This window comes from Phyllobates terribilis, unplaced genomic scaffold (genome assembly GCF_046119375.1).
Source record: "Phyllobates terribilis strain yellow unplaced genomic scaffold, ASM4611937v1 Scaffold_5__5_contigs__length_657084704, whole genome shotgun sequence".
Lineage (NCBI taxonomy): Eukaryota > Metazoa > Chordata > Amphibia > Anura > Dendrobatidae > Phyllobates > Phyllobates terribilis.
The window spans coordinates 262,538,737-262,565,113 of NW_027362765.1; the positions used below are offsets into that span (position 1 = coordinate 262,538,737).

At 45.4% G+C, this 26,377-nt stretch overlaps 1 protein-coding gene across 2 annotated transcripts in view; it reads left to right on the forward strand.

Annotated features, from left to right (window-relative positions):
• LOC141272921 (lysosomal alpha-glucosidase-like) overlaps window positions 1–26,377 on the forward strand; it is a 352,018-nt gene that overhangs the window by 149,037 nt on the left and 176,604 nt on the right. For both annotated transcript variants that reach the window (XM_073684115.1, XM_073684114.1), the window contains 2 exons: window positions 5,560–5,691; window positions 7,051–7,161. In XM_073684115.1, the coding sequence (XP_073540216.1) occupies window positions 5,560–5,691; window positions 7,051–7,161 (243 nt within the window). The remainder of the gene's footprint in view (window positions 1–5,559; window positions 5,692–7,050; window positions 7,162–26,377) is intronic.

A 26,377-nucleotide genomic window follows, 5' to 3' on the forward strand; every position in this document is an offset into this window, starting at 1 on the left:
TCCAGCTATAAGCTGGTCTCATGCACTGTAGTAAACGAGTACTGCAATGTATGAGACCAGCGATCAGAGTAAAAATTGTTCATGTCCCACAGTGAGACTTAGTGAAAAAGTGAAAGATAATAGTAAAATAAAATGTGTGTAAGAAACAAAATACAAAAAAAAGCACACAAAAATCACAAAAAGACAGTTCACCACTAAAAACACAGCGTTTGTAATAAAATAAAGATAAAAAAAAGTACACATAATTGGTATTGCTGTGTCCGGAATGATCTGATCTATAAAAATGGAATGTTATTTATTTCATACAGTGAATACCGTAAAAAAAAATCAACAAAATTTCTCTTTTTCATCATACTGACACACAAGAAATGTAATTGTGGCACCCTGCTGTTCACAGGTACCACAGGACCCAAAAGGCTGCATGGATGGACTTCTCCACAAGAGGCCCTCATTACATGCAGACACCTCCACCCTTCCACCTCATACCACCAGAGGGAGGCCTGTTAGGGATATATATATGGAGGGTGGAGTTAGGCAGTGAGTAGTTCAGAGAGTGTTCTGCCACTGAGAGCAGTGAAGACGCAGCACGTCTGCTGCTGAATTGAGGGCCCCGAGTGTGGCCGGAGGCAGTAAGGAGAGGAGAGAGGAGTTGAGGAGGGCAGAGGAGCATCATAGGCTCACCCCAAGACACAAACCGGACACAGAGTCCGTGCCTACAGGGTCCTCTATACCCAGTAGGGACAACCAGCTTACCAGGAGGCTTCCAGACCCCTGTTCATCCTGAAGCTACCAGCAATAACCGGACTAGGAACCACGAAGGCCCCGGCGTCCAGGGATAGTGGTTGCCAAAGAAAGGTCCTACTACCAAGCGGTCAGGTGAGAGAGCAGCACGACACAGAAGCTAAGCCAAGTTTCTGGCTGGCTAGAAGCTTAGAGAGAGGGAGACATGGATCAGTAGGCCTTATACCCGCTCACTGGGGAGAAGTCCTGAAGTGCACCCTTCCTAGCAAGTACCCTGGACCATACCTGCCGTTACACCAGTAAAGGTACTGAAGCGAATCCCCTGTGTGAGTGTCCGTCATTCCCCCTGACCTGGCCATCTCTCACCTGCACCCCTTCCATCTACACTGCCCCGATGGCTCGCTCCGCCTGTGGGGAGCGGAAACATCCCAGCTGCCATCCCATCACCCCTGGAAGTCTGCAGCAGCGCCGGTAACCGTTACCGGAAGCCACAGGTGGAGTCACAAAACAAACTTTACACTAAAGAACCCCCTTAAGAGAGACCCCAGAGTACGGGCCCGGGAGCCGACTGCCGTGACATCCTAAACAAAGTAAAAGGCCCGGCTACCGAGTCCCCTATATCCCCCTGGGTGACACATAATAAAAAGGGATCAAAAAGTCATATGTAAAAAAAAGTGGTATAAATAAAATTGCCAAATTGTCCCACAAAAAAACCCTAATATGGCTCATTCAGAAGAAAAAAATAAAAAGTTATAGGTCTCAAAATATGGTGATGCAATTGTTTTTAGTCTGTAAAGGTAGCAAAGCATAAAAAAAACTATATAAATCTGGTATCGCTGTAATTGTACTGACATGACGAACAATTTGGTCTTATGAATTTTACAGCATTGAACCATGCTAAAAAAAAGTAGATTGAAACAAAAACTGAATTGCTGTTTTTGTTCATTCTGTGTCTGAAAAATCTCAATAAAAAGCGATTAAAATATATTATGTGCCCCAAAATGGTACCAAAAAAATCTCCAACTTGTCGTGCAAAAAAAAGCCCTCATACTGCACTTTCGCCAAACAATAAAAAATTATAGGTCTGAGAATATTGTGATGAAATAACTGTTCTTTATAAAAAAGCATTTTTACTGTGTGATAGCAGCAAAACATAAAAAAAATATAAATTTGGTAGCGCTGTAATCGCTTCGACCCAAAGTCATCTAATCCCTTATACCGCACGAGGAACTGTGCAAAAATAAAAATAAGGACTATTCTTGTACTGCTGTCTATATGTTCATTCTGCCTCCCAAAAATCAGAACAAGGCACGGCTCACGTTTATCCTGCGCTCTCCGCTGAGCGCTTACGTCGGGGTTTCTGTGTAAATCCCCAAAATCACAATTCAAACAAAACCCGATGGAACCACACACTTGTGTGGTATGTGGAGTCCCTTTGGACTGGTCTCTGTTCCGGCAGTGTCCCATCATTTTAGGTGTCTTTTAAGTGCACAAGAGTGGACGACCACAGTTTTGTGAATGCCTAAAAAGATGGATACCACAAGAACGGAATCTAAAAAGGATCCAAAGTCTCTCTCTCTGCCTCATTATGGTGGGTGATTCCGTCGGGGGGACTGAATTGCATTTTTGTGGGATTTACCTAGAAACCTTGACATAAGCGCTCAGCATAGAACACAAGAAGGTGATCCAGCCTTATACTGAAAGCGATCCAAAAATGTTATGTACTCCAAAATGTTACCTCTAATTTATCCCACATAAAACCAGCCCTCACTCAGGTCCATCATCTGTTACTAGAGCTATAGGGGGTTCCCACATTACTGGTAGAACAAAGACTCTGGAAAAGTGACTCGTCTCCAACACCTATTGAAAAAAATCCAGTGAAATATGTGCTTCCAAATCCTAATGCCTCCCTCCTTCTGAGCCGCACTGTGCCTGAACTACAGTAAGCACCCACATGTTTAGCATTATTGTAGTGGGGAGACAGCATTTAACAATTTATGGGGTGCGTGTCTCCAGAAGCACAAGCTGGGCACAATGTATGAGGGTGCTACAATATATGGGGGCTCTACACTGTATGGGGGCACAGTGTATGGGCACTAAGTTCTCATTTTTGCTATTTGCCAGAATAAAGCCTGGCGTGGATGATACAAAATAGTTACTTCAGCCGTAGATGAATTAATTGCAATTTCTACAATGGGGTCACTTTTTGTGTTTTTCTGCTGTTCTGGCACCTTAGGGGGTCCACAGATGCTGACACTGGCCCGGCATGAGTTATATTATATACACTGTTAAATGGATGGCACTGTATTTAAGGTGGTTATTACTTTTGCGTCTGGTCTTTTTATATGAGGAGAATATTACTTTTGTATCTGCCACTGTATATTGGGTGGTTATTACTTTTTGTGATTAGTTATGAATATAAGGTGGTTATTGCTTTTGTGGCTGGTACTGTATATTAGGTGGTTATTAGGGGGCCTCAACGCGACATTGGAGTATACATTGCACATGGGTGAGCCACCTTATTTGCTGAAGACACCACTATGATTGTCTCACACATTTATGAGAATGGCTGGAACAGTTACTGAATCTGTATACCTGTAGATTCCATGCCATCTCTTGGGCTTTTCTGATCATATATACTGCCATTTGGGTAGACTATTTATGTATGTTCCCTTTATGTGGCTGGCTGCATTTATATCAGAGTGTAACCCCTACTTCAATGCTATCAGATGATCTCATGTGCACTCCTATACAGAATTGTCGCATTATATTTGTGTTTTCCATCCCCGGTGACCTACTAATTTGTTAAGAGTATATTGTTTTTAATATTTATACTGAATAAAATTTGTCTTTTTAAATACTATTTAATATTGTTCTATATTTTTCTTTTTTGGGGGGGTTATACTCCATATATTTCTATAGGCTATGCATCTCAGTAGGAGTACCCTGTGTATATAATATGGTATCCTTCCATATGGTTCGGTTCAATTGTATTTAGGTTATTACTTTTGTGTCTGATCCTTTTATATGAGGAGGATATTACTTTTGTATCTGGCACTGTATATTGGGTAGCTATTGCTTTTGTGATTTAGTTATGTATATTAGGTGTGTATCACTTTTGTATCTGGCACTGTATACTAGGTGGATATTACTATAAACTATGGTTCGGTTGACAGCTTACTTTCCCAGCTGAGCTTTCCTATGTTCTCTATGAGAGCAGCTGCCAGACACCTGTGGCAGCAACTTTTCCCGGCTGAACAAAAGGGTCGGTTGTTGAAATTTCTCCTGACATCTGTGGGGGTAGAGTCAGGATCCAAATCAACATAAGATGGTGGGGCTATTGTGCCAAAATTGTCTTGTTTAACTCACTTTTATCTAATGGGGGCAACAGGAATACAGTGGGATTTAGCAATAAGGATTGCATTGTGCCTATACCAAAGTAGTAGAGCTTCATTTCACCGTATTCTAACTTAACAAATAATAGACAGTTGACAAACTCAACACTACTACATCTATGCACACTATGGTTTTACAATATTTGTGCTTTTATCTAGGATTGCAGTACAAACTCGATTCTGCTATATCTGTGCACTCTATGATTTTACACAAACGTCCTTAGTGAAACCAGAAATTTTGTAAAATAATAATGTGCAAAGGTGTAGCAGAGTTTAGTTTCTGTTATCGTTTTCGGTAAAACTACAGACAATATTGTAAAATCAGAGTGCTCAGATGTAGCGAAGTTGAATTTGTGCTCTAGTTTTAGGTAGTGTTGGCCTAAGGTGCCAAGGGAGCACCAGTAATATTAACTCTCAGGGACCACTGCTCAGCTACATCTAAATATTACATTACCTCCAATCCCAAATCTACCTTTCTTCCATATATTTATAAACTGGGTAGTTTGTTACATGAATGATGAGATGCTGCCTCTGTCTGCACATAGAGAATCACATGAATTGTGCCAATTATAGATTATATAATTGGGAGAGAGCCATTATTGCAAACGGGCCCGCCAGGGGATTTACCTGTTCACCTTTGGGCCAGTCCGAGCCTGGTTCTAGATGAAACCAGAAGCCTTGTAAAATCACATTGCGCACAGATGTAGCAGAACTGCAGCACAAACTCGGCTCTGCTATATCGGTGAACACTCTGATATTACAGTATTGTGATTTCACATGAATATATGGAATGCTGATGTCCGTGTAGAAGAGCTCAGTTTACCGGCAGTCCTGTGTGAAGCTACAGATGATAATACATTCCAGTATCGCAAAGTTTTCAGATCTATGGCTTTACATAGGACTGCAAGACTCTATTCTGATGCACAGATTACCGTAAACTGTCTTAGCTCTGCTGTTCTGTCTGCTCTCCTCTTGTGCTTGTTTTTATCTCATTTAGTCTTCTTGCACACTGGAGAGCAGACAGTGTTAGTGAAGTGCTGGGTTGCGCAAAAGATGCTTACTATTAGAGCACAGTAAGAAGGCCATACAAAACGGATGACGATCGCATTGCAATGCACGGACTGGCTGGCAGCTCTACTGGCCAAAGTGTGAAAGCTGCATAGAAATACATGCTGTCACGCTCGGGTCAGAAGAGCCACCGGCCAGTCCGAGCATTGTGATGCAATCGTCATCTTTGTTATACGGCCATCTGACTGTTCCCTTATTATAATTAAGTAAACTTATAGCAATCATTGGAATGCAGATGTTAAACTTTAAAGAGTTTAAAGCATAAACACTATATTAACCATCGCACATGTAAATTCCATCTGTAATCAAAACTGTTCTGTAACCAATATTCAGGTATTTGTTTCATATTTCCTAGGATGTGCAGTGGAATGACATTGACTATATGGATGCATACCTAGACTTTACTTTTGACCCAAAGCGCTTTGGAGATTTGCCAGAAATGGTGAATGAATTGCATCAAAATGACATGAAATACATTGTAATTGTGGTAAGAATTGAAAGCTTTAAATTTACACTTTTGTGATTTTTTTTCATTGTTCGTTTACTTCATAAATACAAATTACAGTAACTTTCTAAATAATCTTCGAAAAAAAAGTCCTACAATATTTGGCGCTAAACTGTGCGTATAAGTCCTTCACCTTGATATTCTGCAAGCGTTGACACAAATCCATAAGACCTCTGCTCTGTCCCTTTCGTATGTCCCAATTTCTCGTATGTGTTCTATCCGTGTATTTTATGGATAGAACACATAGCCATTATAGGAAAAAAGAGGATTTCCAGCACTCGGTTTTCAGTCTTAGAAAAACTTGCTGCTTTATAATTGGAACATGGACATTAAAATAGCATCATTCAACAATAATTCAACCAACGCATTTTAATCATAAAGTCTTAATCATGGCTGTATTACATATAATAAACCATCCTTATGTATACGCAATAGTTATCACCCACTAAGGACTGGATCCATTGTGAAATCAGCCATCATGTGCAGGGAAAGCCAAGCCCGCATCAAAGACAGGGACCTAACATATGACGTAAGTTTACGTCATATTTCGTGAAGAGGAAACTTGCCACTTGAAACTTTAACAGTTGGTCGGTAGGGGTGACGGGTGTTAGACCCCTATTGAGCTTGTATTAATTATCTACTCTTTGGATAGATCATCCGTATATCCTGACTGGACATCCCCTTTAAAGTGTAAGGCCACGGCCCGACTATCAGTATTTGGTCATTTTTTCTCAGGAGTGGGAGGCAAAACCAGGAGTGGGTGATAAATGCAGAATTGGTGACTTGTTTCTATTCTACTTTTTCTCTGACCAAATACTGATAGTGGGACCGTGGCCTATGTGTCAATTCAGGAGAACTTGCAGCAAGACGTCTGTGTTTGCATCTATTTCCTCCCTCCTCATTCTTACTCTCCATATAATTATATGAGAAGCAATTTTCATCCCATCCCTTAGTAATGTGAAAATCTTTCTTCAGTGACAACAGATTTTCCCTGTGAATTAAGGGCGAATGATCAGTCCAGGAGGAGACAGAAGCAGGTTTCTCTGATAAACTTTGTAATAAATTTTCTTATTTTAACTTATACTGATTTATAAAAAAAAAAAGATTTAAACGAGGGCTTACTCTTTAATTGTAGACCCTTTGACAAAATCTAAATTGAGTTATGAGTCTAAGGTGTCTACTTGTATTCCACCCTAGGACCTCAAAGAAGTTTATTAGAAACATGTTTATATTGGGCATTGGAATATGAATTAAAAAATAATTCCAGATCCTGTGTATCTTTTCTTTTCTTTTATTATATAATTTTCTTTGCTTATGCCTTTTTCTATGCCTGTTTATTAGGAACCAGCTATTGGCCTTTCTAGCCCTAAAGGAAGATATCTACCCTATGAAGATGGACTTAACAGAGGAGTTTATGTTACCAATGAAACTGGCCAGCCACTTGTGGGCAAGGTATAAAACTTTTTACGTTTTAAAACCAACTTTATATAGTATCTGCTATTATTTTATTGTATCTGCTTTATATCATGGTACATTTAATTAACTAATAAATTCCTTATAAAAAATTAAAAATGGCAATAATATAACCATTGAGATACAGAAGACGAAAATATTGGACAAGTGCTTCCAAAGCCCCCCAGAGAAAACCTGTACACGTTCACTTCTAATTGCATTAGAAATGTTAGATTCATGCAGTTCATGCAGTAATGTGTAAAATTTGGTGCCCTACTGTGTATTTCATCCAAGGTTAACTTGTAAGCATAGGTGGATTATAGTGAGGGCAATCTGGGCTACCGCCCGTGGCCCGAGGCTTCGGTGGGGCCCATGAATTGCCCCCATTATAATTCACAATCAACTATTGTTTGCCACCACTGCGGCCGTATGTTTATATTGCCACCGCCACAGGCCCCCGGCCGCAGCCATTTTAAATGATGCTGGGCCCGCCCTGCTGCATGACGTCAAGCAGGGCAAGACCCAGCATACACAACGCCGGCGCGTCAATTTAATATTTCATATGACTCACGACACTCTCCTATACGGCGGCTGCAGCCGCATGTTGTCACCACCGCGATCAGTTTAAATGATGCTGGGCCCTATCAAACACGATTTGTGCAAGTTTTATTGGTGTTAAGTAGTGTTGAGCGAACATGCTCGACACTGCTCGGTACTCGCCCGAGCATCACGCTACTCGGGATGTTCGGCGAGCACCGAGCATTTCCGGGTTACTCGAGCGGGAGGTCGGGTCTCCGTCCTGCATGTTTGGCGCTCTTTACAGAGCCAATGAACATGCAGGGATTGCCAGCCAGTCACTGTAATGCTGCAGCCATGTTGGTTTTGGGCATTACAGTGATTGGCTGGCCGCACAACGTCACCTCGAGTATTTAAAACGGGGCGCCGCCATCTTGGACACAGTCGCTCCGGATTAGACAGTGTAGGGACAGCGCTGCTGATTTAGGGAGAGATATAAACTGCAAAATAGTTAGTGTAGGGTCTGTAAAGGCTGCCAGAACAAACAAACAGTCCTTTTCAGGACTAATATCCATCCCAGATACCAGGCAGGCAGGCTGTATAGGAGGCACAGTGGTTATACCAGCAAACGCTGCATTACAGTCCTGTGTGCTCCTGTTGCTGAAATTGCTGGACTTAGCACCAGGTGTCGGGGGCCAGGAAAAATCCTTTTTTTTTCATCTAAATCCTCCTTTTTTTTTCCTCCTTCACACTGTACAAATACCCGTCTTATTAACCTTTTGGTGTGTCCCCCCCCCCCAAAAAAAAGCGTGTCTCTGATTTTTCAGACACAAATATAACTGTTGAAAATAGTCTGGTGTAGGCTAGAGAAACAGAAGTGTTGTTTTGCACTTCCACGGTTCAAACCTCTGTATTATCCATTTTGGGCCATTTATATCTAAAAAAAAAAAACAGTTTGAGTGTGTCGCTCACTGTTCAGCCGCAAATATCTCTATTTAAAAAAAGTGTGGTATACCCCAGTAAACAATAACTGTGGTTTTGCCATCCCACGGTAAAAAATCTCTATTATTCAGGTTTTGGTCGTTTTTTCCGTAAAGAAAAACAGTAGTGTCTCCTGACTGTTGTGACACAAAAATATATCTGTTGAAAATAGTCTTGTGTAGGCCCGACATCCCAGTGTGGTTTTGCAGTTCCACGGGTCAAATCGCTGTACTATCCAGTTTTGGGCCTTTGGTATCTAAAAAAAAAGCAGTTTGAGTGTGTCGCTCACTGTTCAGCCGCAAATATCTCTATTTAAAAAAGTGTGGTATACCCCAGTAAACAATAACTGTGGTTTTGCCATCCCACGGTAAAAAATCTCTATTATTCAGCTTTTGGTAGTTTTTTCCGTAAAGAAAAACAGTAGTGTCTCCTGACTGTTGTGACACAAAAATATATCTGTTGAAAATAGTCTTGTGTAGGCCCGACATCCCAGTGTGGTTTCGCAGTTCCACGGGTCAAATCGCTGTACAGAACAACACCAGTATTGAGAACTGATCAGTGTGAACAGGTTATTAATTGGATAGCAGATAATACTTCCAGTTACCTGGGCACCACCACCTCCTGTCTGTCTTCCACACGGTCAACTCTTAGTAGCCGTGAGTCTCGACAGCATACTCCTCCTCACCCTGATGCTCCTTCCTCCCACCATGCCGAGTGTCGTCAGACAGCAAGTGATCCCACACTTGGACACTCTGAAGAGCTGTTCACTGGTCCATTTCCATATTTGGGCCCCTCGCCTGATACGCTTGAAGTGGTGGAAGAGGAGATCCCATGTTGCGATGCCCAAATATTTGAACAGCCACGGCCACAGGAAGTCGACGTTGGCAATCTGTCACAAGAGGTGGACGATGACGAGACACAATTGCCAGGAAGTGAGGAGGAGGATCGTGGTGCGCAAGTGGAAGAGGAGGAGGTGGTGGATGATCTAGTAACTGACCCAACGTGGAAGGAGGACATGCAGAGTGAGGCCAGCAGCACACAGGGGGAGGGAGGCAGAGTACCCCAACAGGCAAGAAGAAGCAGTGTGGTGGCTGCAGACAGAAGGCAGGCAACCGTTCCCCGTAACACCAACACGAGGGACGTTGCCTGTACAAGCGGTAGGTCTTCCAGAGTCTGGAATTTTTTTAAAGACTCTGCTGATAACCCCAAAAAGGCCATATGTTCCACCTGCTATGCCAGCATCAGCAGGGGTGACAAAACTACCAGCCTGGCCACCACCAGCATGATCAGGCACATGTCAGCAAAGCACCCGACTTTGTGGGGCGAAACCCAGGGTCCACAACCAGTGTCAGCGGGTGTCACCACTGCTTCTTCCACTGTTGTGCGTGCAATAGAACCCCCTGTTGTGTGTGCAAGGCAATCCCCTGTCCATACTGCATGTAAAGATGCCCCCTCCTCTCAGTCTTCACTTGTTATGGCAGTTTCTCAAGAAACATCATCAACGTCCACGTCCACGTCCCACCGCAGCGTTCAATTGTCCATATCCCAGACCTTTGAACGAAAGCGGAAATTCGGAGCTAACGCCCCACAGGCCACAGTCCTAAATTCGCACATTTCACGACTGCTTGCATTGGAAATGCTGCATTTTAGGCTGGTGGAGACGGAATCCTTCCGCAATCTTATGGCGGTGGCCATCCCTCGGTACTCGGTCCCCAGCCGACACTATTTTGCCCGGTGTGCCATCCCCGCACTACACAAGCACGTTTCCCAAAGCATCTGCCGTGCCCTCAACAACGCAGTTACTGGGAGAGTGCACCTGACAACGGACACGTGGACAAGTGCTTGTGGCCGGGGATGGTACATCTCCCTGACGGCACACTGGGTAAACATAGTGGAAGCCGGGACCCAGTCGGACCTTGGGACGGAACACATCCTCCCCACACCGAGGATTGCGGGCCCTATGTCAGTCAGAGTTGCCCCCACAGTGTACAGCTCCTGCGCATCCTCCTCCTCCTCCTCATGTTCAGCCTCCATCTCAGATATCACCACATCAGTTACAAGCTGGAAGCATTGCAGTACTGCCTCCGCCAAGCGGCAACAGGCTGTGCTGAAACTCATAAGCTTAGGTGATAAACCTCACACTGCTTGTGAGTTGTGGACAGCTGTGAAAGAGCAGGCAGATCTGTGGCTGAGACCGCTGAACCTACATCCCGGCATGGTCGTGTGTGACAATGGCCGTAACCTGGTGGCGGCTCTGAGGCGAGGTGAGATCACACACGTACCATGCCTGGCTCATGTGCTTAACCTCGTGGTTCAGCGGTTTCTTAAATCGTACCCCGAGTTGCCAGATCTGCTCGTGAAAGTACGCCGCCTGTCAGCTCATTTTTGCAAGTCGGCTACAGCTTCCGCCGCCCTTGCTGTGTTGCAGCAGCGTTTGCAGCTTCCGGCTGGTGTGTGATGTCCCCACATGTTGGAACTCTACCCTCCACATGTTGCAAAGGATTTGTGAGCAGAAGAGAGCAGTTGTGGAGTACCAGCTGCAACAAGGCCGTCGATATTCAGGTCAGACTCCACACAAAAGACCTCAGGAGTGGACCTGGATGTCTGACGTATGTACCATCCTGACAAACTTTGAGGAGGCCACCAAGATGGTGAGTGGCGATGATGCCATCATTAGTGTCAGCATCCCACTTGTCTGTCTTTTGCAACGCTCTCTGCAGAGAATTAAAGAGGAGGCATTGCAGCCAGAGTATGATGAGATGCATCAAGAAGCCGTAATGGGCGATTACACACAGCCCAGCCTCATCTCATCCCAATGTGCATTGGGGGACAATGAGGGAGAGGAGGAGGAGGAGGAGGAGGAAGAACAGGAGCTGCTATCATGCGTTGTAGACGGTAGTACCTGTACAAGTGTCATACCGTCGGTTCAGCGTGGGTGGCCTGAGGACAGGGGGGAGGAGGAAGAGGAGGAGGAGGAGGAGAGCATGGTCAGTCATCATCTTGGTGAGGACACGGAAATCTTGCCTGTTACCAGTCTGGCACGCATGGCTGACTTTATGTTACGCTGCCTTAACCGTGACCCTCGCGTTGTCAAAATGTTGGGTGACAGTCATTACTGGTTGGTGACACTTGTAGACCCCCGCTACAAGGAGAACTTTCACTCTCTTATTCCTGAGGTGGAGAGGTCTACAAAAATGGGGCAATACCAGAAGGCCCTTGCTGCAGGACTCTTAAAAAAATTCCCATCTGAACACGCTAGCGGCAGAGGTCACAGTTCGTTGCCCAACCAAGGCGTACAGGCGAGAGAGATGCAACTCCAATCCAGCAGAGGCAGGGGAACACTGTCAACGTTCTGGGACAGTTTTCTGACACCCGCCCAGCTTACAGGCCCTGAGGCGCGGGGTACTCTCACAAGAAGTGGAAAGTTTCAAAAGATGGTGAGGGAGTACCTTGCCGATCGTACCAGCATCCTCCGTGATTCCTCTGTGCCTTTTAATTATTGGGTATCCAAGCTGGACACTAGGAATGAACTCGCTCTGTACGCCTTGGAGGTCCTGGCCTGCCCTGCCGCTAGCGTGTTATCGGAGCGTGTTTTTAGTGCCGCTGGGGGAATTATAACTGATAAGCGCACTCGCCTGTCAACTGACAATGCTGACAAGCTGACCCTTATCAAAATGAACAAGGGCTGGATTGGGCCAGACTTCTCATCACCACCAAATGACAGCAGAGTAACATAAAGTCAAATCCACTGTGTTATTTCGGGAGGTGTATTCACATGCAGCGCTTCACACCCACACATGGGTATACGCTTCCTCGTTTCGGCTGTTTAATCTTCTTCTCCTTATCCTCAGCCTCCACCACCACTATACCACCAGGGTGCCAGCATTGCAAGTTCCTCCGTCCTTATTTTTGGCAGCTTTTGCTTGCAAGGCATAAGCAAATACTATGGGACACCCACTCCCCAATAATGGGACTTATGTTTGCAATATGCTGTACTGCATGGCTCTTGTAAGGGGCATTGCAAGTTGCTCCGTCCTAATTTTTGGCAGCTTTTGCTGGGAAAGCATAAGCAAATACCATGGGACACCCACTCCCCAATAATGGGACTTATGTTTGTAATATGCTGCACTGCATGGCTCTTGTAAGATGCATTGCAAGTTGCTCCGTCCTAATTTTTGGCAGCTTTTGCTGGGAAAGCATAAGCAAATACCATGGGACACCCACTCCCCAATAATGGGACTTATGTTTGTAATATGCTGTACTGCATGGCTCTTGTAAGGGGCATTGCAAGTTGCTCCGTCCTAATTTTTGGCAGCTTTTGCTGGGAAAGCATAAGCAAATGCTATGGGACACCCACTCCCCAATAATGGGACTTATGTTTGTAATATGCTGTACTGCATGGCTCTTGTAAAGGGCTTTGCAAGTTGCTCCGTCCTAATTTTTGGCAGCTTTTGCTTGGAAAGCATAAGCAAATACCATGGGACACCCACTCCCCAATAATGGGACTTATGTTTGTAATATGCTGTACTGCATGTGATGCGCCCCCTGGGCCGTGTGTACACGTGTGTGTGGGATGCCCGGTGCCGGGTCTCTGGGGTCTGTAGTCTCCGTGGCGGTGACCCGGTCCCGTGGCTCAGGCTGGTCAAACCAGTGGCAGTCTTTCTTAGGTTTTGAGGTTAATTGTCCGACTGCGCCACCCGTGGATTGCGGTCAGGGAGTACCACCGCTGCGAGGCAGACCGCTGAGGCTGGTGTTGTGTGCGCAGCATAGAATGGGATAACTCCCCTCGGGAGGAGTATAGCCTCAGGGCAGTGAGTGTGGATGATGGGGGTGATGGTGCACGAGCGCAGCAGGAATGACTCAGAGTCTTTGCAGTGCAGTTCAGGGTCTTTACTGATGATTATAAGGTAGACCCTCCCGGGAGTACTGGCTAGCATAAGAGGCCTGGTCAGTCTGTGAGCAAGCAGGAGTTCCCGTGGCCAGGTGGAGTTGTAGGCCTCCCCGTCTGTCTGCACTCTTCCTGGCTACCTTGCTGTAAGCGGGTAGAAGTAGCCCACGTCCCTGAGTGTACCGTGTAGTGCTCACCCGTATGGCTGGTGACTTGGGGCCTTCTGTTAGCCTCCGCTCCACGACGGCGGTGCTGGTCCCTTGCTTGTGACTGAGCCTCCGGGCTTCTATGGCCAGAGGACCTGAAATCCCCTGCCGGCTGGTTTCTGCTGCTGAATATATAAGTCCTCACAGCTTCGGACTCCTGTGTCCGGTTCCTATTGTCTTCTGCCAGGGCGAGCTCTGCTCAGCTTCCAGCCCCTGGTCTTTAGCTCCTAGCTCCTACAGAGCTCCTTGCTGTTACTTTCCCTTGCTCTCACTCTGACTCTGACTGTTCTCTGACTCACTCAACCCCGCCCCAGATCCAGTTTATAAGGGCAGAATTCTCCCCTCCCAGGATTGGGGCAGGAGGATGTTGCATGTTTAAGGGATCCTGACCAGGAAACCTCCCACTTGCTCTCCGACGTAATATCTCTATTACTGTGGTGACCAGACCCCTGGGGTGCCACAAATAGCTCTTGTAAGGGGCATTGCAGTTCCTCATAATTTTTGGAAAGCCTTCCATTCACTGCTTAGACCAACAGTGCACGGGAGACCCAGTTGCTATAAATGGAAAAAAAGGTTTAGTTAACGCCCTCTGACCTCCATGTCATTTCCAAGGGGCATTGGAGTGGCTCGAAATTTTTGGTAGGAATTGCACTCACTGTATGCCCTATAACTGTGTAGCCGAACCGCTCCTTTTGTTACAGAAACATATCCTACAAGACATATCTGGTTGACTGGCCTGATATTGATGTGAATGGTCCCTGTTCCTCCTGCTCTTTCTCCTTTGCCACTACCTCATCCATCATTTATCACCTGAAGCTTTGTTTTAATGGGAGTCATAGAACTTGGAAAGTAGCAGGAAAACATCCAGCAATCCTCGGAGGAGGTAGGATATGCGCCAAAACGCTGACCACCTCAGGCCTAGCCGCTACTACATACATGCGCTTGCATTACAACAAAACAAAGCAGATGCTAACTTCTATCATCCTCATCATGCTCCTCACCTTGGCACTCTCAACTCCCCTGATGGAGAAACCAGGGCCCACCGGAGGAGTCTGATAGTCCGGTGGGCTCGGCCAATGCTGCCCTAAAGCAGGCCAGGCTAAGAAAAGTGTGGGAAAGGTTACCGGGACAAATAGGGGTGGCTGGGGACCGAGTATGGACACCCGGCCACCCCCTGGAGGCTGGGGAGCAAGCGGGGACACCCGGCCACCAGGCGGCTGGGGACTGAGTATGGATACCAGGCCGCCGACAAAGCCATGGCGTGGTGGCCAGATTCCACCTCCACATGCCTAAAAGGCCCAATTTAAAGTGCAAGCAAGCAAGCAGTATGGTGTTGCAGCCTGGGGGTGGGTGGGTGGCAGGCAGGCTGCATACTTGCGCTTGCATTGCAAGGAATGGGAGAGGTACATTTGAATACTGCCCTGGGACAAGGACTTGAATGGGGATAGTTGCAAGTCTGCAACGACAGGTGCAAGGTGGGAGGCATCTTCGCATGTACCATGAACAGGGGTTTGGCATGCACACACTACAGTGGAATAGGCTCTCCTTCCCACTAAATGCACTGGGGAGGGCACAGGTAATGTTTTGGTATACGCGCTTAATCTTATGTATAAGGCACACCAGGACAAATATGGGCGGCTGGGGACTGAGTATGGATACCTCGCTGCCGAAGCAGCCATGAGGTAGTGGCCAGCTTCGGCCTCCTCCAAACTAAAAGGCCCCATTTCAAGTGCAAGCTAGCTGTTAGAACCTTGCTCTTAGGTTTTTTCCTTTGCTGGTCACATGACCTTGTTGGCCTATTTAATCCTGCTCCGCCCTTCTGGCTTTGCTGGACTTCATTGTATAACTACTTTCTAGCTAGACTGTGCTCTGTATCTACTCTGTTAGTTTGCTTGGTCTACGGACCTCTATGTTCTATATATTTTGTTTGTTCGTCTGTCTGCTACTAGTTCTGTTAGGAGGTGTCCCATTTTCCTCCCAGTCCTTAGTACTTGTAGGGATTCCTTCCCCATATCTATAGGTCTCCGTACAGACTAGCTTAGGACTTTAGCAGGTCTGATCGCAGGATCAGGTTCCCTGTTACATCGTAGGGATTTAGCTGAGTTCTATCGTAGGGACAGATCTCCTCTCTTTCCTTAGCTCTGGTAGCAGAACATAACAGTAAGTCCAGCCAGCAAATTCTCTAAGGAAAGATTTTTCTGTTCCATCATGGTGTCGGTTCAGGATTTGGCTCATCGCCTGCAGGGACTCTCTCTGGAGGAGGCCGAGCTCCGTCAGCACGTGAGTAACTGTCCTGGAGCACATTTCTTGGAGCCTAAGGTATGTTTGCCGGATTTATTTTTTGGTGAACACCGAGAATTTTTTTCATTTAAAAATGCTTGCTTATTGTATTTTCGTTTGAGACCCAAGTCCTCTGGGGATGAATCCCAGCGCATAGGGTTCATAATGTCACTTTTGCGCAAAGAGCCTCAGGAGTGGGCTTTTTCTTTGCAACCTAGTGATATATGCTTCAGATCAGTGGATAGTTTTTTTTCTGCTTTGGGACTATTATATGATGATCCTGACCGTGTCTCATCAGCCGAGACTGAGTTGAGACGTTTGAAACAGGGATCAGGTAATGTGGAAAAATATTGTACTCATTTCCGTCGTTGGTCTACTCAAACAGGGTGGAACGATTCTGCTCTGAAAAGTCTATTTCTTGCTAGGCTCAATGAAAGGGTTAAAGACCTGCTAATTGCTTATCCTACACCTGAAGATTTGCAACAGGCTATGCAATTAGCTATACGGGTGGATAGGAGACTGCGTGCAAGGGTTAATGAGAGCAAATCCTCTGCTATGTCAGTTTCTGGTTATGAGAATGTGTGTACTAACAGTGGTGAACCGATGGAGATTGGATCGGTGGCACCTCGCTCTCAAGAAAAAGACCGTAGATTTTCTGAAGGCTTGTGTTTCTATTGCGGAAAATCTGGTCATTTGATTAAAGGCTGTGAGCTTCGTATGAAGAAAGAAAAAAAAATGGTCAGTCATGCCCGTATTGCCTGTTTAAATTCCAAGTGTGTATTTTTAGCTGCTTCCATGATTGCTCAGGAAAAATTAATGGAATTTCGGGTGTTTGTTGATTGTGGGTCTACTCTGAATGTAATTGATGGGGGATTCTTGGAAAGACTCAATTTAAAACCCGAACCTTTATCATCCCCCATTGCTGTGGTTTCTGTGGATGGTTCCCCTTTGAAGAATATTACTCTCAAGGTCTGTGAATTTCCTCTCACTATTAATGGTGTTCACCATGAGAAATTGGATTTGGTAGTTTTGAATAACTTGCCTTCTCCAGTAATATTGGGATTGCCCTGGTTAAAATTTCACAATCCTGTACTGGATTGGTCTACCAGTGAAATTAAATCCTGGAGCCATAAATGTTATGACAAGTGTTGTAACGGGCGTATTGCAGCTTTGGATAGGGGAGAATTGCCTGTTCCTATTCAGGATTTTTGGAGAGTTTTTTCTGAGAAGGAATCGCAGGTTTTGCCTCCCCATAGAGACTATGATTGTTCTATTGAATTTGTCCCTGGAGCGACTCTTCCTAAAAGTCGTTTATTTAACCTTACTATTCCTGAGAGGAAGGCTTTGGAGGAATACATACAGACAAGTTTGACCGCCGGTCACATTAGGCCCTCTAAGTCTCCTGTGGCGGTTGGATTTTTTTTTGTAAAAAAAAAGGACGGCGGTTTACGTCCTTGTCTGGATTTTCGGGAGATTAACAAAATTACTGTACGCAATCCTTACCCACTGGCATTGATTCCTGATCTGTTTAACCAGTTAAAGGGGGTCAAGTGGTTCTCTAAAATTGACCTTAAGGGGGCATACAATCTGTTGCGCATGAAGGAGGGTGACGAATGGAAGACTGCTTTTAACACTCCTGTGGGTCATTTTGAGAATCTGGTTATGCCTTTTGGTCTTACTAATGCTCCTGCATTTTTTCAGAATCTTATTAATGACATCCTTAGACCTTTGATCGGCAAAAATGTGGTTGTGTATTTGGATGACATTTTGATTTATTCGCCGGATCTGGAGTCTCATTGGCGGAGCGTACGTGAGGTATTACAGTTATTAATGGACAATTCGCTTTTTGCTAAGCTGGAGAAATGTGAGTTCGCTGTACAGAGAATTCGTTTTTTGGGTTACATTATCTCCAGCGAAGGTTTTGAGATGGACCCGGTTAAAGTTCAAGCTGTACAGGAATGGCCTAGGCCTATTGGTTTGAAATCGATACAGAGGTTTTTGGGTTTCGCCAATTATTACAGAAAATTCATAAAAAATTTTCTAGTATTGTCAAACCTCTGACCGATCTCACCAGGAAAGGTGCTGATGCGGTTCAGTGGTCTTCTGAGGCCATTGAAGCTTTTGTGTATCTCAAGGAGAGGTTCACCTCTGCTCCCATCCTTATGCAGCCTGATGTGACTAAGCCGTTTTTGGTTGAGGTTGATGCTTCCTCTGTGGGGGTTGGCGCAGTATTGTCTCAGGATAACGGGGATGGATTACATCCCTGTGCCTTTTTTTCAAAAAATTTTTCGGAGACTGAACTGAATTACGATATTGGTAATCGGGAATTATTGGCTATTAAACTCGCATTTGAACACTGGCGCCACTTCTTGGAAGGTGCGGAATTTCCCGTTCAGGTTCTTACGGATCATAAAAATCTGATATATCTTGATGCTGCCAAGCGCCTGAATGCCCGTCAGGCTAGGTGGGCACTGTTTTTCTCGCGGTTTAATTTCTCCGTTACTTACATCCCTGGTACTAAGAATGTTAAGGCGGATGCCTTGTCTCGCAGTTTTTCTCCCATAGTCGGTGCTGAGAAAGAGGAGAACATTTTACAAGAAGGTGTTGTGATAGCTGCTTTGGACTCCGTTTTGGAAGATGAGATTCTTAAAGCACAGGAGAATGCCCCATCTAACACTCCTCATGGGAGGTTGTTTGTGCCTGGGACCTTTAGGAGAGATTTGTTTGTTGAGTGTCACGAATCTCGGTTGGCAGGTCATCCCGGAATCTCTGAGACCAAGAGACTGGTGGGTCGCAGTTTTTGGTGGCCTGGATGGCAGAAGGAAGTCATTAAGTGGGTGCGTCAATGTACTATATGTGCTAGATCTAAGTCCTCACATACTCCTGCTGCGGGGTTGCTTTGTCCTTTGGAGGTTCCCAGTGCTCCTTGAACACATTTGGCTATGGACTTTATAACTGACCTTCCCCCCTCTGAGGGTTTTACTGTCATCTGGGTGGTCGTGGACCGTTTTAGCAAGATGTGTCACTTGGTTCCCTTCATCAAACAGCCCTGCGCTAAAACTCTCGCTAAGGCCTTTGTCAAGGAAATTGTCAGACTTCATGGCGTTCCTACTGACATTGTTTCTGATAGGGGTCCTCAGTTCGTGTCTCGTTTTTGGCGTGCCTTTTGTGACAGGTTGGGAGTTCATTTGTCGTTCTCGTCCGGATATCATCCTGAATCTAATGGCCAGACAGAAAGGAAAAACCAGGATGTTGAGCAGTTCTTGCGTTGTTTTGTGGCAGACAATCAAGAGGGGTGGTCTGAGTTTCTGCCACTTGCTGAATTTGCTCTGAACAATCATACATCTTCTTCTGCTGGTTGTTCGCCTTTTTTTTGTTGTTCTGGGAGACATCCGTCGTTTGGGTCGTTCTCCAAGTTGGGATCTGCCGTGCCTGAGGAGGAGAATTTTTCCGGTGATTTGGAGAGAGTTTGGACGGATGTGCGTGGTAATCTTCAGGAGGCCAACAGAAAATCTAAGGACTACTTTGATAGGAAACGACAGGAGGTTTTGTTCGCTGTTGGTGACATGGTTTGGTTGTCCTCTAGGAATCTGCGGTTGAGGATTCCTTCTAAGAAATTGGGTCCCAAGTTTGTAGGGCCCTTTAAGGTGCTTCAGGTTGTCAACCAATCTGCGGTTAGGTTGGAGGTTCCTACCTCCTGGAGAATTAATCCGGTATTTCATGTCTCTCTGTTGAAAAAAGCTGTTGTATCGGATTGTGACGCCTCTGCCTCTGTTCCTCCGGTGGTGGAGGACGGGGAATATGAAATTTCTCGCATCCTTAACTCTAGACGGTATAGAGGTAGTTTGCAGTATCTTGTGGCCTGGAAAGGTTTCGGACCCGAGGATAACTCTTGGGTGAGGTCGGATGATGTTTCCGCATCCAGACTTATCAGAGCGTTTCACAGGAGATTTCCTGATAAGCCTGGTCCTAGGGGATCCGGAGGATCCTCTTAGAAGGGGGGGTACTGTTAGAACCTTGCTCTTAGGTTTTTTCCTTTGCTGGTCACATGACCTTGTTGGCCTATTTAATCCTGCTCCGCCCTTCTGGCTTTGCTGGACTTCATTGTATAACTACTTTCTAGCTAGCCTGTGCTCTGTATCTACTCTGTTAGTTTGCTTGGTCTACGGACCTCTATGTTCTATATATTTTGTTTGTTCGTCTGTCTGCTACTATTTCTGTTAGGAGGTGTCCCATTTTCCTCCCAGTCCTTAGTACTTGTAGGGATTCCTTCCCCATATCTATAGGTCTCCGTACAGACTAGCTTAGGACTTTAGCAGGTCTGATCGCAGGATCAGGTTCCCTGTTACATCGTAGAGATTTAGCTGAGTTCTATCGTAGGGACAGATCTCCTCTCTTTCCTTAGCTCTGGTAGCAGAACATAACACTAGCAGTATGGAATTGCAGTCTGGGGGTGGGTGGGTGGCAGGCTGCACACTTACACTTGCATTAAAAGAAAACATAGCAGATGCTAACTTCTGTCATCATCATCATGCTCCTCACCTTGGCACTCTCAACTCCACCGATGGAGAAGTCAGGGCCCACCGGAGGAGTCTGGTTCTCTGGTGGGCTCGTCCAATGCTGCCTAAAGCAGGCCGGGCTAAGAAAAGTGTGTGAGGGGATGTTCCAAGGAGAAATAGGGGCGGCTGGGGACCGTTTATGGACACCCGGCTGCCCCCAGGCGGCTGGGGACTGTGTGTGGACACCCGGCCGCGGGGCGGCTGGGGACCGATTATGGACACCCGGCCGCCGGGCGGCTGGGGACTGAGTATGGATTCCAGGCCGCCAACCCAGCCATGACGTGGTGGCCAGATTCCGCCTCCACATGCCTAAAAGGCCCAATTTCAAGTTCAAGCAAGCAAGCAGTATGGCATTGCAGCCTGGGGGTGGGTGGGTGGCAGGCTGCATACTTGAGCTTGTATTGCAAGGAATGGGGGAGGTACAATTGAACACTGCCCTGGGACTAGAACTTGCATGGGGATAGTTGCAAGTCTGCATCTTCTGATGCGGTAAGGATCAATTATGATGGGCACACTTTTAGACAGTGACCTGGGAGTCAGAGATGCTTCCAGGGGTCTTCCCCATGCTGTTCCCTTGTCTTTTCAGCACTTTATGCATGTGTCACACAGCACATGGCCAGATAAGGTTGTAAAATGTTAAAATGACATTTCACGGTGAATGCATTTGTCATAGTTGATAGCAATACAAAAGTGCAAAAACGCATAAAAAATGCTACTTGTGAACATAGCCGAAGGTGTGGAGGAGTATTTTTGTTTTTGGTCATTTATTTTAACTTATACACAAGTCTTTACCCTGGAAAGGATGTTCCTTAACATATTTCACAGGAAAAAAGTTTCACTTTCGTTTTTGAACGTTTTATTGTGAGCCTGTAAAAGTGGCTTAATACCTCTGACCACTTTGTTGACAGCAGTGACCTGGGGGTCAGAAATGCTTCCTGGAGCGATCCCCATGCTGTCCCCATGTCATTTGAGCACTGTCACTATCGTTTTGGGCACTTGTTAGGCTTTTAAAAGACTGCCGGGGGTGCCACCGAAAAATGCTCGAGTCTCCCATAGACTAACATTGGGCTCGTTGCTCGGGTCGAGCACCCGAGTATCACGGCGAGCTCGGCCCGAGCTTCGAGCACCCGAGCATTTTAGTGCTCGCTCAACACTAGTGTTTAGCAGTCATACAGACTGATTCTTTCTTTGCCATTTATGTATATGTATCTACATGTTATTTGTAGTCACCTAAAGAAGTGGTCGCAACCAATTGACCTCCATTCACTTTTAATTAAGCACCATCCACTTTGGTCGCCCGCTGCTGCAGTTTTCTACATGTGAAGCAATTGGGGTTTTGGCTTCCCTTAGCGCAGTGGCTATTGAATGATTTTCTTACATGTTTGTGTTCTTCACCAACGTAGTACACTTATAATAGGGGTGTATTGTCCACTTGCTGCTTAGCAATTCCCCAACTCCTATTTCATGAGCAGGCGCGGGTGTAATATCATTATGCATGTATGTATGTGTTACGCTCGCGCCCGGACTAACTGGCGTGAGCGTGGTTAGTGATCCCACTGGACCATGAACCGAGGAGTGCCTGGAGGGGAGTGACTAAGTATCAACCCGGTCCGACCAAGGTCGCACGGCGGCTCAGTCGACTCCGTGAACCAGGGAGGAACCGAGCAGAGGGACCAGGTGCTTCTCCAGGTCAGATCCCAGTCATAGCTGTTGACCCACACCGGGGAATGCAGGAACGGGCAGGCACAGCTGGTATGCAGACAGGTGGGTACTGGCAGGCACGGCTGGTATGCAGACAGGCGGGTACTGGCAGGCACGGCTGGTATGCAGACAGGCGGGTGCTGACAGGCACGGCTGGTATACAGACAGGCAGGTACTGGCAGGCACGGCTGGTATGCCGACTGGGAGATACTGGCAGGTATGAACGCAGGCTGGATAGGGACCAGTACAGACTGGGATACAGGAACAGAGCCGCGGGTGCGGTGGACTAGCAGAGCAGAACAGCAGGCGCGGAGGACAAGCGGGGCATAGCAGAGTGAAACCGCAGATGTGGTGAACAAGCAGAGCAGAGCGAAACCGCAGGGGCCGTGAACAAGCAGAGCAGAGCGAAACCGCAGGTGCGGTGAACAAGCAGAGCAGAGCGAAACCACAGGTGTGGTGAACAAGCAGAGCAGAGCGAAACCCCAAGTGCGGTGAACAAGCAGAGCAGAACAGAGCAGAAGGTGCAGGCAGACAGGGCAGGGCTCTGTTCACATGGAACAGACTGGAAAATACAGAAAGATAGTTAGAACACAGGAGGTAGATACGGAGGCAGGGAAACGGGACAAACAGAACCAGATACACAAGGTACTTACAATGAAGTAGCGAGTGGACACAAAACTCACAAACAGATGTACAGAGACAACAAGTTGGAGTTAGGTGCAGGTTCAGATGCTGCAGGAAAAGGGAAGGTACGGACATAGAGACAAACAGGTAACGGGCTAGGGCACAGTTCCGGAACTGAACCCGGAACAAGATACAGGAACAAGCCTGGGAACTCAGCCCCCAGGGTGGCGGAAACAGACTAGAAGTCACAGATACAGATAACGGGCCTGGGTATACAGCCCCCAGGGTGGCGAAAACAGACAAGATACAGGACAGGACCTGACAACTCAGTTGCACAGAACACACTGAAAGAAAGTGTTGCTCAAGCACCTACTACTGGGTGGAGGGGGTTTAAGTATCCAGTGACTCACAGCAATAGGCTGGGGAGGCATTAGAAGTGCGCACACAGTAACTATAAGAATCAGGCAGTAACCGCGCCGCCGCCCTAAGCAATCAGACAAGAGACACAGCAGGTACTGGAGCAAAGTGTGCAGCCTGGAATGATAGGTAAGATGGCGGTCTTGCATGGTGGAAGGTGGTAAGCCATGCCAGCACGCCGCCAGGGATTTTAAAGTATGTGTGTGTGTATATATATATATATACAGTACAGACCAAAAGTTTGGACACACCTTCTCATTTAAAGAATTTTTTGTATTTTCATGACTTTGAAAATTGTACATTCACACTGAAGGCATCAAAACTATGAATTAACACATGTGGAATTATATACTTAACAAAAAAGTGTGAAACAACTGAAAATATGTCTTATATTCTAGGTTTTTCAAAGTAGCCACCTTTTGCTTTGATGACTGCTTTGCACACTCTTGCCATTCTCTTGATGAGCTTCAAGAGGTAGTCACCGGAAATGGTTTTCACTTCACAGGTGTGCCCTGTCAGGTTTAATAAGTGGGATTTCTTGCCTTATAAATGGGGTTGGGACCATCAGTTGTGTTGTGCAGAAGTCAGGTGGATACACAGCTGATAGTCCTACTGAATAGACTGTTAGAATTTGTATTATGGCAAGAAAAAAGCAGCTAAGTAGAGAAAAACGAGTGGCCATCATTACTTTAAGAAATGAAGGTCAGTCAGTCCGAAAAATTGGGCAAACTTTGAAAGTGAAGTTGCAAAAACCATCAAGCGCTACAAAGAAACTGGCTCACATGAGGACTGCCCCAGGAAAGGAAAACCAAGAGTCACCTCTGCTTCTGAGGATAAGTTTATCCGAGTCACCAGCCTCAGAAATCGCAGGTTAACAGCAGTTCAGATTAGAGACGAGGTCAATGCCACACAGAGTTCTAGCAGCAGACACATCTCTTCAACAACTGTTAAGAGGAGACATTGTGCAGCAGGCCTTCATGGTAAAATAGCTGCTAGGAAACCACTGCTAAGGACAGGCAACAAGCAGAAGAGACTTGATTGGGCTAAAGAACACAAGGAATGGACATTAGACCAGTGGAAATCTGTGCTTTGGTCTGATGAGTCCAAATTTGAGATCTTTGGTTCCAACCACCGTGTCTTTGTGCAACGCAGAAAAAGTGAACGGATACACTCTACATGCCTGGTTCCCACCATGAAGCATGGAGGAGGAAGTGTGATGGTGTGGGGGTGCTTTGCTGGTGACACTGTTGGGGATTTATTCAAAATTGAAGGCATATTAAACCAGCATGGCTACCACAGCATCTTGCAGGGGCATGCTATTCCATCCCGTTTGCGTTTAGTTGTACCATCATTTATTTTTCAACAGGACAATGACCCCAAACACACCTCCACACTGTGTAAGGGCTATTTGACCAAGAAGGAGAGTGATGGGGTGCTACGCCAGATGACCTGGCCTCCACAGTCACCAGACCTGAACCCAATTGAGATGGTTTGGGGTGAGCTGGACCGCAGAGTGAAGGCAAAAGGGCCAACAAGTGCTAAGCATCTCTTGGAACTCCTTCAAGATTGTTGGAAGACCATTTCCGGTGACTACCTCTTGAAGCTCATCAAGAGAATGCCAAGAGTGTGCAAAGCAATCATCAAAGCAAAAGGTGGCTACTTTGAAGAACCTAGAATATAAGACATATTTTCAGTTGTTTCACACTTTTTTGTTAAGTGTATAATTCCACATGTATTAATTCATAGTTTCGATGCCTTCAGTGTGAATGTACAATTGTCATAGTCATGAAAATACAGAAAAATCTTTAAATGAGAAGGTGTGTCCAAACTTTTGGTCTGTACTGTATATATATATATATATATATATATATATAATACCTCAGCAGAGCAATCCAGACACTTTATACTATATATATATATATATATATATATATATATATATATATAATATGTCAGCAGAGCAATCCAACCACTTTATACTCAAACTTTTGGTCTGTACTGTATATACGGTATTTGTAAGCCAAAATCAGAAGTGGAACAATCAGAGGAAAAGTATAATAGAAACACCTGCACCACTTCTGCATTTTTCACCAAAACACTGACCAAAAACTGAATGTGTGAATATGGCCTAAAAGAATAAGCACAAGGCGCTCGGTACAAATTTGGAAAAACCTTTAACTCCATATGGATTCATCCAATTTTTTCGTAGACTTTTTGGATATATAGATAGCTTTTTCATTTTTCTGCAGACATAAACTTGTGGGGTTAGTTTTCTGTGGGAGGAGTTGTAGTTTTGAATGTGGATACAATTACAGAGATAGCAAACATGTATCACTTTTTTTTTACCACTTTATTGGCTTAAAAATGTTGTACTTTGGAAAAAAAAAATGTGTTTTGAGCTGCCATTTTCTTCCATCAATGAAGCTGTGTGAAGGCTTGTTTTTTTGCATGGCAAGCTGTTGTTTTTAGTCATACCATTTTGGGATACATACTATCTTTTGATCGCTTCGTATTGCATTTTTTGCAGTGTTGTGATGACCACAAAAACGTAAATCTGGGTGGCTGAATTTTTTTTTCTCTTTACAGTGCTTTCCGATCAGGGTAATTGGGTAATTAATTTTATATTTTTCAAATGTGGGTATAGAAAATATATTATATTTATTATTTTTACATTTTTTTTTATTTTTAACTGGGGAAAAGTGAGTAGTCTGAATTATTATTTTTTTTTATATACATATTTTTTTTTACTTCTCACTTTGTTAGTCTTCTAAGGGTTCTTGAACCTCTGATCATTTGATTGCTTATACTATTTAGAGCAATTACATGGTATTGATATATATAGTATTCCACAGGCTGGAATGTCATAGGAGAATTAACATGATAGGCACGGGGGCCTTCAGCTGGCATCCGGCTGTAATGCCAACCCATGGGATCCCCATGATCATGTCGCTGGGAGGCCAGTTGATGCCCAAGAAAATACACAGGCCATATCACATTGCTTGAATGCTGCTGTCAGTAATTAACAGCTTTTAAGAGGTTAACAG